General features: G+C 45.4%; 1 protein-coding gene across 1 annotated transcript in view; it reads left to right on the forward strand.

Moving 5' to 3' along the window:
- DOPEY2 (dopey family member 2) overlaps nucleotides 1-13,564 on the forward strand; it is a 170,156-nt gene that overhangs the window by 46,639 nt on the left and 109,953 nt on the right. Inside the window, exons 2-3 of the mRNA XM_006862564.1 lie at nucleotides 6,565-6,746; nucleotides 7,513-7,683. Coding sequence (XP_006862626.1) covers nucleotides 6,565-6,746; nucleotides 7,513-7,683 — 353 coding nt within the window. The remainder of the gene's footprint in view (nucleotides 1-6,564; nucleotides 6,747-7,512; nucleotides 7,684-13,564) is intronic.

Here is a 13,564-nt window from a genome sequence, read left to right on the forward strand (position 1 = left end):
TGCATCCATAGGTGTAGGTCATGTTCATCAAATTATATCAGATTACTCTTTTGTTCCTCTTCTTCTAGTTGAGCTCTGATCACCCAGTCATTGAAGCTAGGTCAATTGGGTATTATCTGCAAGTGTGGGTGTTCTTATGCATATGCCCTCTCTTCTTATCAGCTGGACGCTTCACTCTCCACTCTAGTCCTCTGTGGTTATGTCACTGACGCTGGGCTAAAGAGTCCTCAGGTCTTGCCACACTGCTGGCCAACCAGGTCTCCACCCGGATTCACAGGAGTCTTTTGAACATTGTAGGGCTTAGCTCGCCGCTTCATTGCTGTTTTTCCCTCACTTACCCTTATTAGTGATGAATGTGGTCACCAATTAGAGCATGTATTCCCATTGAGTCTTAGTCTTGGAAGGGGGTTTGCCCTGAGGGGACCCAACCACTTGCCTTGATGTGTCCTGGGCGAACAACTTGCTTATTCTTGTAGTAACCAGTTGGATTCTCAGTCATTCTTATGACTGCATCTAGCTAGTGTCCTTGTGTGTTTTTATGACAATGTTGTTGTTAAGTGCCATCGAGTCAGTTCCAATCCAATATGACCCTGTATAGGGTTTCCAAGGAAACGCTGGTGAGTTTGAACCACCGACCTTGCAGTTCAAACCAACTTTGTGGTCCAGTGCATTAACCCACAGCGCCACACCAGGACTCCTTTATGACATAAAGAGCGTGATTAGTAAACCACCACGAGTCCTCGTGGTGCAGTGCTTAAGTGCTCAGCTGCTAACCAATTTGTTGGCAGTTCAAACCTACTCGGCAGCTCCATGGGAAAAGGACTTGGCAAACTGTTCACATAAAAATTACAGCCAAGAAAATCCAATGGGTCAGTGTTAATTTGTCACATGGGTTCGACTTGATAAGCACCCAACAACATTAGTAAATGAATGAGTCCAGTAAACACCCTGCCATTGCGTGATTCTGATTCTTAGCAACTGCACATTTTGACAGAATAGAGTTATTCTAGAGGATTTCTAAGACTGTGAATCTTTACAAGAGCAGAAAGTCTCATCTTTCTCCCAGGGAGTGGCTGGTAGGTTTGAATTCCCAGCCAACCAGATAACAACCCAACGCATAGTCCACTGTGCTTTCAGGGCTCTTGCTGAATGCCTTCAAGTTGGTCCTGACTCATAGCAAATCCTGTATAGGGTTTCCGAGGAGCAACTGATGAATTTGAATTGCTGACCTTGCGGTTCAACCCAACCTTGCGGTCCAGTGCATTGTCCTACAGCACCACACTTGGGTCCAGTTGTTATTGTTATTAAGTGCTGTGGAGCCAGTTCTGAATCAGCGACCCTACACAGTGTTTCCAAGGCTGTAAATCTTTACAGGAGCAGAAAGCATCATCTTTCTTCTGAGAAGCTGTTGGTGGGCTCAAACTGCTGACCTTGTGGTTCACAGTCCAGTACTTATTGTATGGATCCAATAGATCCTTTTAAATGCAATGCATTTTGCTTCCAAGTCCTGTGCTTAGTTTAAAATTTGCAGTTGTAATAAGAGTAAGCATTTGTTGTTTGCTTATTCTGTGCCATGCACTATGCTAAATTCATTGGTATCCTTTGATGCTTGCAATTTAATAAAGTACCAACCGCTGTCCCCAATTTTACAGATGAAACTGCAGCTCAGAAAGGTTAAGAAACTTGCCCAGGTAGCAAATGGTGGCACCAAAATTTGAGATTGAGACTCCAAAGCTCACATGCATAAACAGAAGGTGAGTAATCACCTCAGTTTTGAAGCATGTGTTAGTGCCAGGCTCTGTGCCAGGTGTGTTAGCACTCACAGTCACTGTGATACAAGTGCTGCTTCAGACTCGTTGTTCAGCGGCGAAGGTGATACTCGGTGGCTGAATGCCTTAACAATGCTGAGAGATGGTTAGCAAGTTCTGGCTCCCACTCCTGAGCTCTGGATTTGGTGAGCTTTGCTCATGACCTCTGGTGCTCTGCCTCCCTACCCCATCCCCACCTTCAACCTGCATGCTCTGATCATACCACGCCCCTTTGCTGTGATGCTCAAGGTGTAAATGCAGCACCATGTGTGTCTTCCTGAGGTATGTCTCCAGCCTCTTCACTCTAGATTTTTTTCTACATACAGTACGGGGCATCTTCATTTCTTAGTGCTGCTGCAATGCAAATACCATAAATAGGTGACTTTCAAGAACAGAAATTTAACTGCTTACATTCTAGAGGTGAAAAGTCCAAATCAGGGTCTCGGCCATGTCCATTCTGTCCTTGTAGGGAGTCCAGAGGTTGGAAGTTGGAGTCTACCCAGAGGTACCTCAGAACAAAGACCTGGCAATCTTTTTCCCACAATCAGCCTTTGAAAATCCTATGGAGCACATTCTACTCTGACACACTTGGGTCACCATGAGCTGGAGTCAACTCTTCTGTAGTGATCTGTCTTCCCTGTGTATATGTGTCTCTGCATCCAGTCTGGTCTTTTCATCCATGCACAGATAAAGGGGCGAGGATTTGAAGGGGATGTTACCCCAAAGCTTGGTCCGGTGTCCTGGGCAATTGTATCCAATTAAATACTCAAGATTTGTTGTTGTTGTTAGGTGCCATCAACTGATAGCAACCCTATGTACACCAGAATGAAACACTGCCTGGTCCTGGGCCAACCTCATACACAATGCTACGGCTGAGCCCATCACTTCCGCCACGGTGACGATCCATCTCACTGGGGGTCTTCCTCTTTTTCTCTGACCCTCCACCTTACCAAACATGATATCCTTCTCCAGTGACTGGTCCCTCCTGACAATATGTCCTAAGTATGAAAGATGAAGTTGGCTATTCTGGCTTCCAACATACATCTATTTGTTCTTTTGGCAGTCCATGAGTCCATGAGCCCATAGGCAAAGAAAAAGAAAAGTCTTTAATATTTGGAAGCTGACTCCCTGAACACCACAGCAAAGAGGCTGGTTTTTAAGGGGGTCCAAAGACTATTTCTTACAAGCAATTTTTATACCCATTTTAACAGTACAGCTTGCATATGGGCTGTAGTCTTAATCATTCTAACATCAACACTAAGTCATGAGGTGTTAATGGTGTCCCAATAAACACATCAAAAGGGAGACTTAATTAACCCTCCCATTGCCTGTTTGCCTAGATGGCCACTCCTTACTAGAAGTTAAACTAACAGGGACCAGGATTCAAGCAGAACTGGGCAACCATTAATATCCTGACAATGAGTCGAGCGTATATCTAAGAAAGAAGGACAGGAGAGGAGGTGGTTGTTCAAGATGCTTCAAACAGTACTTGATTTTATAACTTTTAGCTAAAGCAGTATGGACTCCTGGTGTGGTGCTGTAGGATAAGCACTAGACTGTTAACCAGGAGATTGGTGGTTCAAGGCCACCAGCCGTTCCTCGGAAACCCTATACAGGGTCGCTATGAGCCAGAACCAATAACAAAGCAGTGTAGTTAAGTTCTCAGAATGACTGCACTTCTGTTCATGCAGGTGAGAGGGCTACACTGATGCTCTCAGGGATACAGTTCAGTCTGTAACACTTGGTATGGTTCAGGCCTTATATTGTCCAGGGCGTAGAGGTGCTAGAAGTAAGTAGCACACAGCCTCTGAGCTTTCCCAATTCTGGGAAGACAAGGTATGGCAATTCAGTCTTCATGAAAATAAAGATGAACAACTTCCAAAGAGCTTTGTATCCTCATCAGGAAGACATCATGCTCTCATGGTGAAATAGTGTCCCTGGAAAGGTGCTACTGTTCTTCCAGAGAATTGGGAAGGCATTGTAACACATGCAAAAGAAGATAGAAACAAGAGGCTTAGGGAAATGAAAGATAGGTTTATTAGCATAAACATTCTTGCAGAGAGGAAGGGATGAGCATCCACTATGTGAAAGAAGAGGAGATGGAGCCCTGAAAGCAATTTGGCTTCTTTTATATATCCCTTTTTCAGGAGAGTGGGCTATACTCCTGGTTCCTGTGCCCAAGTAGCCCGTCTGGGGAATTGGTCCATATATGGTCTCCTTGAGTCATGTCTTTCAGGCTTCATCAGCTTATTATTAACTAACTTTATTTCTTCTTACAGCCTCCTATCTTCCTGACCCCGCTTTTCCGAAGTTCCTCATTGCTGAGGTTGCTTTGTTTCCAGCTGAGACAGGCCATACCTAGAGTGACTTGATGGTGGTTAAGTGCTGTCGAGTCAATTCCAACTCAAAGCAACCTTTCACAGGGTTTCTGAGGAGCAGCTGGTAGGATTGAACCACTGACCTTGTGGTCAAGTACTTATCCTACAGCTTCACACCAGGACTCTAGGAATGACTTGAGACCCCCTTTTTCAGCTATTCTAACTACCTAACAATACAGTGTAGAAAACAATCCCATATAACCACATGTATTGTGATATTGAGCCCCGACCAGATCATAAGGCCTTAGCAGGGCAGGGCATGTGGAAGATGTTATGCTCATCATAGGGCTGTCAGTGAGTACTGAATTGACTGTGAATATTGAATGTTAAATAATAAATGACGTCAATAGCCTTACAGTGGGTTCAGCAACCAATTACCTAGGACCAGTTCTGTGCACTATAATGAAATTGCCGGAAGTAAGTAAGGGATAGACCAGAATTCAAAGGTATAACAGCTGTTGAGTGAAAAATGTCATCCTCATGACCTTTTCCCCAGGGTCTCGATTCCCGTCCTCTGTTAGCAGCTGCTTTTGTTAGATTTTTATATCACTTTTCAGGAAGAGTCTATAATTTACTATCTGATTGCTGTCAAGTGGACTCCTGGTGGCCTCTTGTATGTGTCAGAATAGATGTGTACTCCGCAGGGTTTTCAGTGGCTTAGTTTTGGAAATTAGATGGTCAGACCTTTATTCTGAGGCATTTCTGGGAGGACTTAAACTACCAACCTTTTGGTTAGCAGCCAATCAGTTAACTGTTTGCACCACCAGGGATTCATTTGAAGATAAGAGTTTTATTGCATTTGAGAGTTTGTTTAGAGTACAGCTTTCATGAAAAAGTTTCTGTTTTCCTTCTTTTCCTTTCACTTACCTACCACCCCAGCATTTGTAGAGGTGTGATCATTTTCTTTGTTTTTAAAACTAAAGTTGTCCTGGCATTCAGATGCCTGGAAGGAACGCAGTTGGTATCGCAAATGCCTCAAATGGCAGACCCCCAGACTGCCTGCTTTGTTTTAGGCTCTGTGCAAAGAGCTTAAAGATAAGTGAGATGAGTTGACCAGACCCTAACTTAAGTTGGAGCCTCTGGGTGGCGCAGATGGCAAAGGTGCTCATCTCCAGGTTGAAAGTTGAAGTCTACCAGAGATGGCTCTGGTGATCTAGCTCCTGAAACATCGTCATTGAAAACTCTGTGGCACACAGTTCTGCACAGCACATGGGCTCACCATGACTTGGAGTCAACTGCGTAGTATCTGGGTTTTGTGTGGGAGTTTGTTTTGTTCACCTGCCGCACCCCTACTCTCATGTGCTCCCCATGTAAGTCAGACCCATAACCAAATAATCATTAAGACAGTGTTGTACATGCAGTGCAGGGGGTGCGCTCATGGAATCCAGTGGAGGAGGGCCCCTTGCTGTGCTCCATGTGGAGAAGATGGCGTGGGTGGAAAAGGCACTGGGGCAGAGGACAGAGCAGACAGGCGGAAACTACAGACCCTTCTGTATTGCTGCAAACACAGAGCAGCCAGCAAAGCGGCTAGGCATCAAATGGCAGAGGCCTTTGAATGGCACTGGAAACATGGACTTTACCCTGTAGGTTTTCAGTAAATATTTGTGTGTATTAATAAGCTAGCTCTGCAGTTCCGGTTCTTTCCACCATCATAACAGACTCTGTATTAGATGCTTAAGCCATTAGAAGTGTCTCACCTGTGGCGCCCACCCCTGTTCACCACATGAAACTGTGTCAGCCTGCTCATACTCCTAAGTGCCACAGACACCAGGGGGACCTTCAGTCAGAAAAGCCACATGGCTTGCTGAAGGAAACCTGTCCGGGAAGAGCTGTTGGCTCTGTCCACCTGGGCTGACACATGGACCCTTCAGCATGACCACCAAACCCATTTCCTCTGGGACAGACCCTCCCTCAGGGCACCTGGCTGTGAAGCCGAGCTGGGAGAGCAAGAATTCATGGCAATGGAGTCTTCTTTAGGGACAGATGGTCTCTCCTGCCCCTGGTGTGGCCAGTGTGTTGGTGGCCTCCAGAAGTAGAGATGTCATCTCTCCCACCCAAGCTCCATTGTGCTACCAAGAAGCTGCCTCACAGTCAGAGCTGCTTTGGAAGAAGACACTGTCTCCCTTATTGTCCACTTTGGTGTCGACTTTGCCCCCACTGTGACTGTTCAGGGGCCTCTCTGGGTGCCTGGGGGCACCAGAGCCTGGCCAAGAACCCTCCCCATGGCTTCTCTGTGAGGTCCCATGTCTTCCTGTCCTATAGGTCTATTTCCGATGGCCACAGTTGTGGCCTATCCATGGTCTTTCTGGCCTCGTCAGAGTCATGCTTGGCTGTATGTACCACTTCCTCATGTGTTGTTTCCTCTTGTTTTACAACAGGCTCTTCAGAGCAACCTGAAATATTCCTTGTTGCCAAGACGGCTCATTATCAGCAAACGACTAGCTCAGTGTTTGCATCCAGCTTTGCCCAGTGGGGTGCACTTGAAAGCCCTAGAAACCTATGAGATTATCTTCAAAATTGTCGGGACCAAATGGCTGGCCAAAGACTTGTTTCTATACAGGTATGGTTGCTTCTCCGCTTTGTTGCTTTTTTATTACCTGAGTGTTAAGTCCATGCTCCATTTGATGAGATTAGAAAATGACAAACAAGCAAAAGGTGGAGGAGGAGTCAAAAATAACCATAAAACTGTTGCCAGGAGGTCGCCAAGGTTCGTCCTTCCAGGCTTTTCTTTAAGTATATTTTAAATAGGAGTTTAGTCTGCATGCTGTCTACTTATGTGCTCTCTACCAGTGACCTTCTCATGTCATCCCGCCCTCTGTGTTACCATTTTAAATGGTTGTCCATTGCATTTTAAAACTCCCCACACCTCAAAGTGGTCGACTTTAAAGAGCAGACATGTATTGCATTACAGGTTTGTAGGCTAGAAGTCCAAATTCAAAGTACTGGTTGTGCCGATTCCTCCTGAGGGCTCTGAGGGAAGAACTGCTCCTTGCCTCTCTCCTGGCTTCTCGTGGGGTGGCTGTCAGCAGTCCTTGGTGTTTGTCTGCTGCTTGTAGGTGCATCTTCCATGTGTCTCCCCCTGATGTGTGACTCAGCCTCCATCGCTGTTCTCCCTTTATCAGACACCAGTATGGAGGAATTAGGACTAGGGCCCACTCTACTCCCCTGTGACCTCATTTCACTTAACTGACAACAGCGTCAAAGAAAGATCCTGCTTCCCTAAACAAGGTCATGTTTACAGGTACAAGGGTTAGGGCTCTGGCATACCTTATTGGGGGCACACAGTTCAGTCCCTAACAGCATATATTTCTCCCGCTTTCTCAAAGCTGCGGCCTGTTTCCACTCCTGGCAAACGCGGCAATGTCTGTGAGGCCCGTGCTGCTCAGCCTGTATGAGAAGTACTTCCTCCCACTGCAGAAGCTGCTCATGCCCAGCCTCCAGGCCTTCATCACAGGTCTGCTGCCGGGCCTGGAGGAGGGCTCCGAGATCTACGACAGGTGGGTGTCTGTCTCACCCCGTGCTCAGGGCAGCTGGTTTCTCACTCCAACACCAGTTGGCTGTTGAGTCATCCCCAACTCATGGTGATCCCACATGTATCAGAGCAAAACTGTGCTCCATAGAGGTTTCTTGTCTTTGTTTTGTTATTTAATTTCTTATTTATTTATTATTGTGATGAACATATACATAGCAAATCACACCCCAATCCATTTCCCCAAGTACAATTCAGTGGCCTTGAATCCATTCTTCATGTTGTGCAATCATTCTCACTATCCTTTTCCAAATGATTCCACTACCAGTAACATGAAATCAGACCCCCTAAGTGAAAACTGCCCCTTCCCCCTCCCTGCCACCGCCAGTCATCTTAGATAGATAGATAGATACGTATGTATGTTTGTTTCCTATAAGTGAGATCAGACAGTGCTTGTCCTTTGGTGACTGACTCAATCTCATTTAGCAGTGTTTGTAAGGTTTATCCATACTGTGGTATGAGAATCTCATTTCTCTTTGTGAAGCAGTTCATCAGATACCTCTAGGTGGACTCCAATTTCAACCTTTTGGTTACCAGTCAAGCACATCGCCCATTTGCACTGCCTAGACACTGCATTTCATTATAAGGAAAAGCAGTACAGAGGCATGTGACTCATGACAAGGCAGAGTTAGTGGTTTCTGTTACCATTGTTTTGAACTTGGCAAAACATTTTTATTCTCTTGGAACCTCTCTGAATCTCCTTTACCAAAGGGGAACTCCCAAGTGTAGAGAGAGGAAATCCTTTGCCTAGAGAAGCATAGCTCATTAAGGTGGGAAAAGAGAGGGTAGAGTCCAGCCTCCTCTGTCCTGTCCCATGCGAGGTCTTCATATCATCATCTCACAGAGGAAGCTGAAGAAAACTTGAGCTCTGACAATGACTCCTTTTGGAGAAGAAACAAGAGCACCTTTCCTGGGCATGTGCAGGATATACTGTGTACATTCACATTTAATTCCTGTACCCCAGAAATGATCCCCATTCTACGAGTGAGACTCAGAAAACACGAAAGTTTCCCAGGGTCACGTGGCCAGCAAGAGCTAGGTTTCCAACCCGCAGGTCCTGAAGTCCTTGCTCACTCTAGTGTACAAGATTCATTCTAAAAGGAAGAGGTTGATTTTATTGATGGCTAGAGCTTTGGTAGCGTAGTGATTACGAGTTGGGCTGCTAACCTCAAGGTCAGCAGTTCGAAACTACTAGCCATTCTGCAGGAGAAAAATGAGACTTTCTGCTCCCATAAAGAATTACAACCTTGGAAGCCCTGTGCAGGGTCACTATGAGTTGGAACCGACTCCACAGTACTTAACAACAACAATGTGGCGCTGTGGGTTAATGCGCTGGACTGCAAAGTCGTTTGAATCGCAAGGTTGGTGATTCAAGCTCACCAGCCACTCCTCAGAAACCCTATACAGGGTGACTATGGATCGGAATCAACTCGACGCACTTAACAACAACCACAACAACAACTGCTAATGTGGTGGCTGGAACTACATTTGCCTTGGCAGGACCATACCAAATGATTCGGGCCAGACGTTCCCCACCCCGGGTGGAGGTGGAGACAGTTCCTGGTTTGTGCTTTTGGGTGACTCATTAAGAATGGAAATTTTGGCTAAAGTTTAAATTCTCTAACACATTGAAGGCCTACATATTATCTAAGTCTGGCCAGAATTCCTTTCTTAAAGTGCCCGTGAAATAGCCATATAGCTCTGTTTTGCTGCATCCAGACAAAGTATTGGAGGCTGGCAGGATACTAAGCTTCTCTCCTAAAAGGGTGGGGAGAAGAGAATGTTTTGAAATGGTTTATGAGAAAGGAAACACTGCCTCACCAGCTAGCATCTAGTAGGTGGAGGCCGGGGCTGCTATAATCCACACCAGAGCCACCACTACAGAGAATTGTCTAGTCCCAAACACCAGTTGCTATGAGTCGGCACTGACACGATGGCAGCTAACAAATGCCAGTAGTGCCAGGATTGAGAAATTGTGAGTTAAGTAGTTCAGAAATAGCATTGGCAGTTTGTTGGGATCACGATGCTTAGCTCGACTGGTTCTAGACTTGTGTTTTCCTTTCTTCGGAATCATAGCTGGCCTATGTTGAAGATGAATGAAACTGCTGTCTCTGCCCTGCTTGCTCCGATGACCATAGCAGAAGCCATTAGGCCATGTGACAGCTCAGCCCCAGTGGCTAAAGACCCAGGCTTGTGAAATGCTGGGGTTTGCAGCCCTGTGTCACGCGCCTACTTTCAGTTGAGCAAATAAGAGATTGTCAACGTCGTTTGAATAAACTGGTGTTTGCCAGGGGTAGAGAGAACCACAGTCAGAATGAATAAAAAAGGAAAGGTGGTAGGGCTTTCAGTTTTGTTGGTTTGGGGTTGTTGGTTATTTTTAAGTAAAGAAGTTTAGAGATCTGGACCCTAAACTGTACCCTAATTTTGGAATTTAATTACTGAGATGAGGTGAGTAGTTCTTGAGTAAATCTTACTTAGGAGAAAGTTACTTAAGTTTTTTGTTACTGTTGTTTTACCTTTGGATTTTTGGTTGTAAACAACAGAAATCCATTTTCTCCCAGTTCTGTACTCTTGTTTTGTTAGTTTCTGTTGAGTCAGTTCGGACATAGTGGCCCTATGCACAACCGAATAAAACACTGCACCATCCTCGTAACTGTTGCTATGCTGGAGCACGTTCCTGCTGCCACTGTGCCAATCCATCTTGTTGGAGGAATCTTCTTGTTTTTCACTTTACCAAGCATGATGTCCTTCTCCAGGGACTGGTTCCTCCAGACTCCTGTAGGCTAGAAGTCTGAAATTAAGGTATTGGCAGGACTGTATTTGCCCTGAAAGCTCTAGAGAAGGATGCTTCCTTGCCTCTTTCAGCTTATGGTAGTCCCAGGCATTCCTTGGCTTGTGCCAGCATCCCTCCAATCTCTGCCCCCATGTTCACATGACCATCTTTCCTCTGCCTCTCTCCATCTCTGTGCTAGTTAACTTCACTTTTGCTCTTCCGTGGCAAAGGCCCTATAATAATGTCCCTGTTCTTCACTGTGACATCATTTAAATTTTTATTGTCAGTCTCAACTCGTGGCATCCCCATGTACAGCAGAACAAAACACTACCTGGGCGTGTGCCATCCCCACAATCTCTTATGGATCAGAACATCATGATCCTTAAGGAATTCAATTACTGATTTTTGAAATTAGACCACTAGACTGTTCTTCCTAGTCTGGAAGCTCTGCTGAAACCTGTTTAGCATCCCAGCAGCACACACGCCTCCACTGGCAGACATGTGGTAGTTGGTATGAGGTGCATTGGCCAGGAACTGAATCTGAGCCTCCCACAAGGAAGATGGGAATTCTACCACTTTTTTGAACCGACAGTAAATTGAGACTGTTAAAGAATTATTGTTGTTGTTAAGTGCCATTAAGTCAGTTCCATCTCATAGTGACCCTGTATAGGGTTTCCAAGGTGGGTTTGAACCACTGACCTTGTGGTTGGCAATCCACTAATGACTAAAAGAGTAGTCAATATAGTCCAAATATTGTAAAAGTTATAGCATGTGCAGCATGTCCTGTGCTTTGTAACAGTGAAACTCTTCTGTAGTAGCCAGGAATCCATGGAACATGCTCTGGGAGCACCCTTGGTCAAAGCAAAGGGTAGTGTGACTTTAGTGGCCTTGAGCTGGGTTATCTACTTGGAGAGAGAAGCGCACTCGGGGCTTCCTGAATTTATCTGTTGCCATAGATGTTCTTCCCAGTTTGGACCTATCCTGTCTGCCCAGTGCAGCTGCTGCCCAGCAGGCCTGTGCCCTGGGGACTTGAGGGCAGTCTTTCCCCGAGCTTACTGTAACTGTAGCTACTGAGTGGTGCTTCCTCCTAAATTTAGGTCCCTTGCACTGTTGTTTTCTGAGCTGGACTGAGCTCAGCTAGCTATATTTGTTTACTCCATCTTAATAGAAGAACAGTCAGTATCCTCAGACCATTAAGTCATTCTGTGGACTTTTCCTAAATGTCTGCCTCTCATTTTTGTTGTATTTATTTTTATAAAAAGATGACACCATCCATCACTTCCTACTAATGTTTTATGAGATAAGACTATTAAAACTAGTTAGGGGAAGAAGATTCATTTTTAATATGAAAAGGTAGTAGACAATTTTATAGGAAAAATTTCTATATAGACCAAAATGACTGCTGAAAGCTCACCTGGAGATAATTTAGGCTAAAACAGAATGGAAAGAAGGGCGTTCACCTGCTGGTCTTTTTGAGGACCAGCTGTGTGTCAGGCTTTGGGCATGATGCCCCAGCAATCAGACCTACGAGGGACTGCATGTAGTGTGTCTCCTGCAGAGTCATATGGTCATTCTCACAGCATCTTCCTGAGTAGAAACTCTTTCCTGTGTCAGAGGTGAGCATTACCTTGCACAAAGGTTAACCTTATCCTAGCTGCTACAGCCAGGAAGTATCCAAACCAGAATTTGGACCCATGAGGGTAGACTCCAGAAACCAAGGTGTTATCAATTTAATTACATCTCCTAAAAAGATATAAAAGTGCTTTAAAATGTTCATGGGAAAATGGAATTAAATGATAATGGAATTTTTCCACAAACTTTTGGAAGTCCCTTCATATGTTAAAATTCTAAGTTATGTACCTGTGCAGGTGATCTTATTTGGAAAGAAGCGTCTTTGAGGTGTGTCAGTCATGAGGATGTATTGGAGTAGAACAGGTGCTAATCTCATCTGAGTGCTGTCTGTCAATTAAGGAGGAGAACAGATACAGAGAGTTAGAAGTTGTGACTGTGAAGACAGATGCAAGCCAAAGAACCCCAGAAGCCAGGAGAGAAGCTGCGAACAGTTCCCCCTCAGAGCCCACAGAAGGAATCAGCGTAGCCAGCCAGTGCCCTGATTTGGATTGTTAGTCTCCAGAACTGTGAGACAAGAAACTTCTATTCTTATAAACCACCCACTTTGTGGAGTTTTGTTATGACAGCCCTAGGAGACATAGACACTGGATGACCACACAGTTACACTCAGTGTACCTCCTAACCAAAAGATTGATGGTTCAAATACACCTAGAGGTGCCTCCAAAGAAAAGTCTAGAGATCTACTTCCAGAAAAAGCTCCCCATTGAAAACCCTAGGCAACACAACTCTACTTGGACACTTGTGGGGACACCATGAGTTGGAATCCACTGTAGTCCTTGTGTAACTTTTTCCTGTCTTCTCTAAATATAACAGGAAACCTGTGGGGAATGGTATGCGTTCAGATTTTGAGTCATATCAGCCATGAAGTGGAAGTCCTCTGGTGGGAACTTGACTCTGCTGCCTCCGTAGCAGATCCTATCGCCCATCCAGTGTTGACAGAGCAGGCATGTCAGGCAGCACTGCACCCTGAGCGGAGCAGGGCCCTGAGCCGGTGATTACTGACGACGCTGCTTCTCCTAAGTACATGGTGAAGTTGCTGAGGTGGCATCATGGTAGACCCAGATACAGATCAGAGCTGCAGAAAGATCAGGCCTCAGTGTTAGAGCGTCACAGTGTGGGTGTCAGCAAATACCGGAGCTGTGGAGAGGGAGATGGAGGATGTCACTGGCTTACGGAATTTATGTTGTTAGTAGGTGCCATCTAGTCAGTTCTGAACAAAAGCAACAATAGTCTGTTCTAACTCATGTTGACCCCCGGTGACAGAGTAGAGCTGCCCCTGATGATGCTCTAGGTTGGTACCTTCACGGGAACATTTCACCAGGTTTTTCTTCCACAGAGCCACTGGGCAGCTTTGAACCACATACCTCTCAGTTAGCAGTGAAGGGCCTAACTAGTGCGCCTCCAGGGCCCCTTATGGAATTTCTGTGATAGTGAAATCTGTCTC

This window comes from Chrysochloris asiatica, unplaced genomic scaffold, assembly GCF_000296735.1.
Source record: "Chrysochloris asiatica unplaced genomic scaffold, ChrAsi1.0 scaffold00049, whole genome shotgun sequence".
Taxonomy (NCBI): domain Eukaryota; kingdom Metazoa; phylum Chordata; class Mammalia; order Afrosoricida; family Chrysochloridae; genus Chrysochloris; species Chrysochloris asiatica.